The 4,275-nt window shown below is 46.8% G+C and overlaps 1 protein-coding gene across 1 annotated transcript in view; it reads right to left on the bottom strand.

The window, feature by feature from the left end:
- Positions 1 to 2,366, bottom strand: part of DDX1 (DEAD (Asp-Glu-Ala-Asp) box helicase 1) — a 41,627-nt gene extending 39,261 nt beyond the window's left edge. The window contains exon 1 of the mRNA XM_010852091.1: positions 2,060 to 2,366. Within this exon, the coding sequence (XP_010850393.1) occupies positions 2,060 to 2,102 (43 nt within the window). The 5' untranslated portion in view covers positions 2,103 to 2,366. The remainder of the gene's footprint in view (positions 1 to 2,059) is intronic.
- Between the last annotated feature and the right edge of the window lie 1,909 nt (positions 2,367 to 4,275).

Here is a 4,275-nt window from a genome sequence, read left to right as displayed (position 1 = left end):
TCAAGTCCAACTCTTTGTGACCCCGTGGACTGTAGCCCACCAGGCTCCTCTGTCCATGGGATTCTCCAGGCAAGAATACTGGAGTGGGTTGCTGTTTCCTTCTCCAGGGGATCTTCCCAACCCAGGGATCCAACCCAGGTCTCCCGCATTGCAGGCAGACACTTTAACCTCTGAGCCACCAGGGAAGCACTATTATACAGCCTGGGAAAAGAAAAAAGAAAAGGTTGCCTTTCCAGACTCCCTTGTAGAGAGACAGCATGAGATCCACTTCTGCCTAGATGAAAATGAAAGTTCCTTTTTAAAAAGGAAAGATCTGACTGGCAGATACTCTTTGTCTTCTGGACATGCTCCCTGGAAAGGCAGAGATGAGCTACTAAGATGGCTTCATGCTAAGGTTTTTGAAGCAGAAATCAGGAGACTGGATCCTTGATGAATGGTGGTGAGCTACGTTACCAGCCCAGGTCTGTCTGCCGCTAGATGTCTTGTAGCTGGAAAATGTCTTATATATTTGAGCTACTGTTAATACCCTCTGGCTTGCCACCTAACACATTCCTAACAGATATGAAGGAAGGAGAAGAAACATTCATCCATAGAGATATTGTGTAATGATCACTCAGATCATTTCTTGAAATGTTCTAGAGTAGAGCAGTAAGAAACTTACTGTGGCTCTAAAGTCATGGCCCCAGTCATGAAGGCACTATCAAAAACAATGCTTGAATATATGTTCATTTCCTCACAACCAAAAATGAAGATGAAATGAATGTGCCATATGCAATGGAGGAAATGACCCTAAATTTCCTGAGCCCTCCTTCCCAGCTTTTAAGGATCTAGCCATCACCAAGAAGGAAACAGCAAGAGAGAATTGTTTTAATGTGAAGGAAGTCAATTAGAAAATGCAATACTTTCATTATATAACCCATCCCCCAAGTCCTTCCTCCCAATACATAATACAAACCCATTCATCATTCCCACCCAGGTAGTGTCTCACTCCTCAAAGCTTCCCCAGGAAGTTTGCCCACAGATCTATGTCTTAGGAGAATAGAGAACTTAGCAGCAATGCTCTGGATCCTGAATCCTGCTGTGAGTTGTTGCTGTTGTTGTTTTTCAGTTGCGAAGTCGTGTCCAACTCTTTGCAACCTCATGACTACAGCAGGCCAGGCTTCCCTGTCCTTCGCTATATCCCGGAATTTGGTCAAACTCCTGTCCATTGAGTCGGTGATGCTAGTCAACTATCTCATCCTCTGTTGCCCACTTTTCCTTCTGCCTTCAATCTTTCCCAGCATCAGGATCTTTTCCAGTGCATCAGCTCTTCATATCAGGTGGCCAAAGTATTGGATCTTCAGCATCGTTCTTTCCAGTGAATATTCAGGATTATTTCCTTTAGGATTGACTAGTTTGATCTCCTTGCAGTCCAAGGGACTCTCAGGAGGCTTCTCCAGCACCACAGTTGTAAAGTAAAGTAAAGGAAATGTCCCTCAGTCATATCCGACTCTTTGCGACCCCATGGACTGTAGCCTACCAGGTTCCTCCGTCCATGGGATTTTCCAGGCAAGAATACTGGAATGCGTTGCCATTTCCTTCTCCAGGAGATCCTCCCAACCCAGGGATCAAACCCAGGTCTCCCGCATTGTAGGCAGACACTTTACCATCTGAGCTACAGGGGAGTTCTTTGGTGCTCAACCTTCTTTATGGTCCCACTCTCACATCCGTGTGCTGTGAGTGGATGTAGTCAACCTTCCATCAGGACACCCTCTCCACTTTGAAATCTCTTGGTAGTAGACTCCTGATTCCACCCTCCAGAGGATGGCACACACCAGACCTTCCTATCAGCAGGTACCCTAAGGCCACTGTACCCTTCAACACATCAGACCATGTAGAATTCCTTGCATAGAGCATATTGCCTCTCCCCACTAAATGTTTGCTTATGCTGTTTCCTCTCCCTAGAATAGCCTTCCTCTTTCAGTTTCAGTTATCTACTGCTAAGTAATACCTCCAAACAAGTACAATAGCTGATTTATTGGTCATGATTCTGTGAGCCTGGAATTTAGGCAGGGCTTACCTGACTGGTTCTTATGTTCGACGCAGTATGAGCTGGGGGTCATTCCCTTGGGTGCATTCAGCTGGTGGGCTGGACTGGATGGTCTGAGAAGGCTTCACTCTCATGCCTGGTACTGCAGGGCTCCCATCCATGGGCTTGCTCTCTCCAGATGTCCATCTTAGGCTTTCCCACAGCAGGATTAATCCAGGGAAGACAGACTTCCTACACGGTAGCTGGGTTTCAAGGGGAGAGGGCCCCAAAATAGAAAGCCAAGGCTGCGTACCTTTTAAGTCAGCTGTGGAAGTAGCTCAGTGTCACTTCTGCCAAGTTCCGTTTGTCATTACAGGTCACATGACCAGCACAGCCCAGATTCATGAGGAAGAGAAATAGGCTCCACCTCTAGATGCAAGAAGGCTTCCCAGGTGGCTCTTCTCAGATTCTTTAGTGGTAAAGAATCTGCCTGCCAATGCAGGAGACTCAGGTTCCATCCCTGGGTTGGGAAGATCCCTTAGAGAAGGAAATGGCAACCCACTCCAGTACTGTTGCCTAGGAAATCCTATGGACAGAGGAGCCTGGTGGGCTACAGTCCATGGGGTCGCAAAGAGTCGGACACGATTTATCCACTTAACAACAGCAACAACTTAATGCAAAGAATGGTAGATAGTCTGCAATCATCTGTAGGACACCATGCCTCTCTCCTTCACAAACTCCTAATTATTATTCAGATTTAGCTAAGCTAGCAACTAGCAGCAAATCCTGCTGAATGACAATCCCCAGCTCACAGATATCACTAGTTTACCCCAGCGTTTATTTGTTTTTCCTTAAATTTCTGACAATAAGCCAGATATATGGCTTCCCAGAATAGTGAGTCTCTTCTTAACCCTCCACGGTAGCTGGGTCATATGCTTGTGTTCTGGCCATTGGCATGTAAACAGAAGTGTCATTAATGGAGTTGGTGCATCCTTCTTACTCTTGTTCCTTCCTCTTGCTGGAATAGGGATGCAATGGCTAGGGCTTGAGCAGCTATTTTGGGCCTTGGAATGAGAGCCATATACTGAGGATGGCAGAACAAGAGAGAACTAGCTTGAGTTTCTGGCTCCAAGGAGCACCATACCAGCCAGAACTGTCTCTAGATTTCTTACAAGAGAGAGAAATAAACACTTATCTTCTTTGTTTTGGATTTTCTCTTCCAAATGACCAAACCTAATCCTAATGTATATACCCCCATTAGTTATCTAATGGGCTTCCCTGGTAACTCAGACAGTAAAGCGTCTGCCTGCAGCGCAGGAGACCTGGGTTTGATCCCTAGGTCAGGAATATCCCCTGGAGAAGGAAATGGCAGCCCATCCAGTATTTTTGCTTGGAGAATCCTATGGACAGAGGAACCTGGTGGGCTACAGTCCACGGGGTCGCAAAGAGTCAGACACGACGGAGCATCTTCACTTTCTTTTTTTCTTTCTTATTAGTTATCTATTGCTACAAAACAAGTGAACCCAAAATCTAGTGACTTAAAACAAGAACATTTATTATTGCTCACAGCTTCTGGGGAGTAGGAATTCGGGAGCAGCTAGACTGGGGACATCCACACAAAGCCGTTCTTTCTGTTGTAGTAAAGCTGCGGGCCTGGTCTGTAGTCATCTGAAGTCTGGGTGGGGGGGTGGGGGAGGGCAGGCAGGGATCAGCTTGTAGAGGTCGCCAGTTCTTGAGACTCTAGAGCAATTGGCAGGAGGCCTCTGTTCTCCACTTGGACCTCTTCCCGGGGGAGCTTGAAGGCTCTCATGAGATGGCTGCTGGTGTCCCCTAAACTCGTCCCTGCTTGCACTGAAGCCAGGGATCCTAGAAAGCAAAGCAGAGGGAGTGATAGCTTCTATAGCCTAGCCATCAAAGTCACACTATTACTACTGCCATATCTCATGGCCACAGAGGTCTAGTCAGCTGGAAACATGGGGACCAGTGGACAAGGAAGGATCATTTGGGGACCCAGTTCAGAGGCTGCCTTCCATATCCCCCTGCTTCCCTAACAGACCCCTCGTCTGTTCAAGTAGCAGGTGGCCATCCCTTAACATCAGGGAAAATCCTGTTTGCACAGCATCCTGTGGGATAAATCGTCTTCCTTCTAGACCAGCCTTTGTTGTCATTTGTTGGCTTAGCTTACCCTGTTATTCACAGTTTACCTGACTCAGAAAGCAGTTTGGAGACAGGGAAGGCTCATGTTTAAACATTCTCTTTTTCTCCCT

Source organism: Bison bison, unplaced genomic scaffold (assembly GCF_000754665.1).
Source record: "Bison bison bison isolate TAMUID 2011002044 unplaced genomic scaffold, Bison_UMD1.0 scf7180017864307, whole genome shotgun sequence".
NCBI lineage: Eukaryota > Metazoa > Chordata > Mammalia > Artiodactyla > Bovidae > Bison > Bison bison.
Note: the sequence above shows the minus strand (reverse complement) of the source record. Positions and strands in the feature narration are given on the sequence as shown.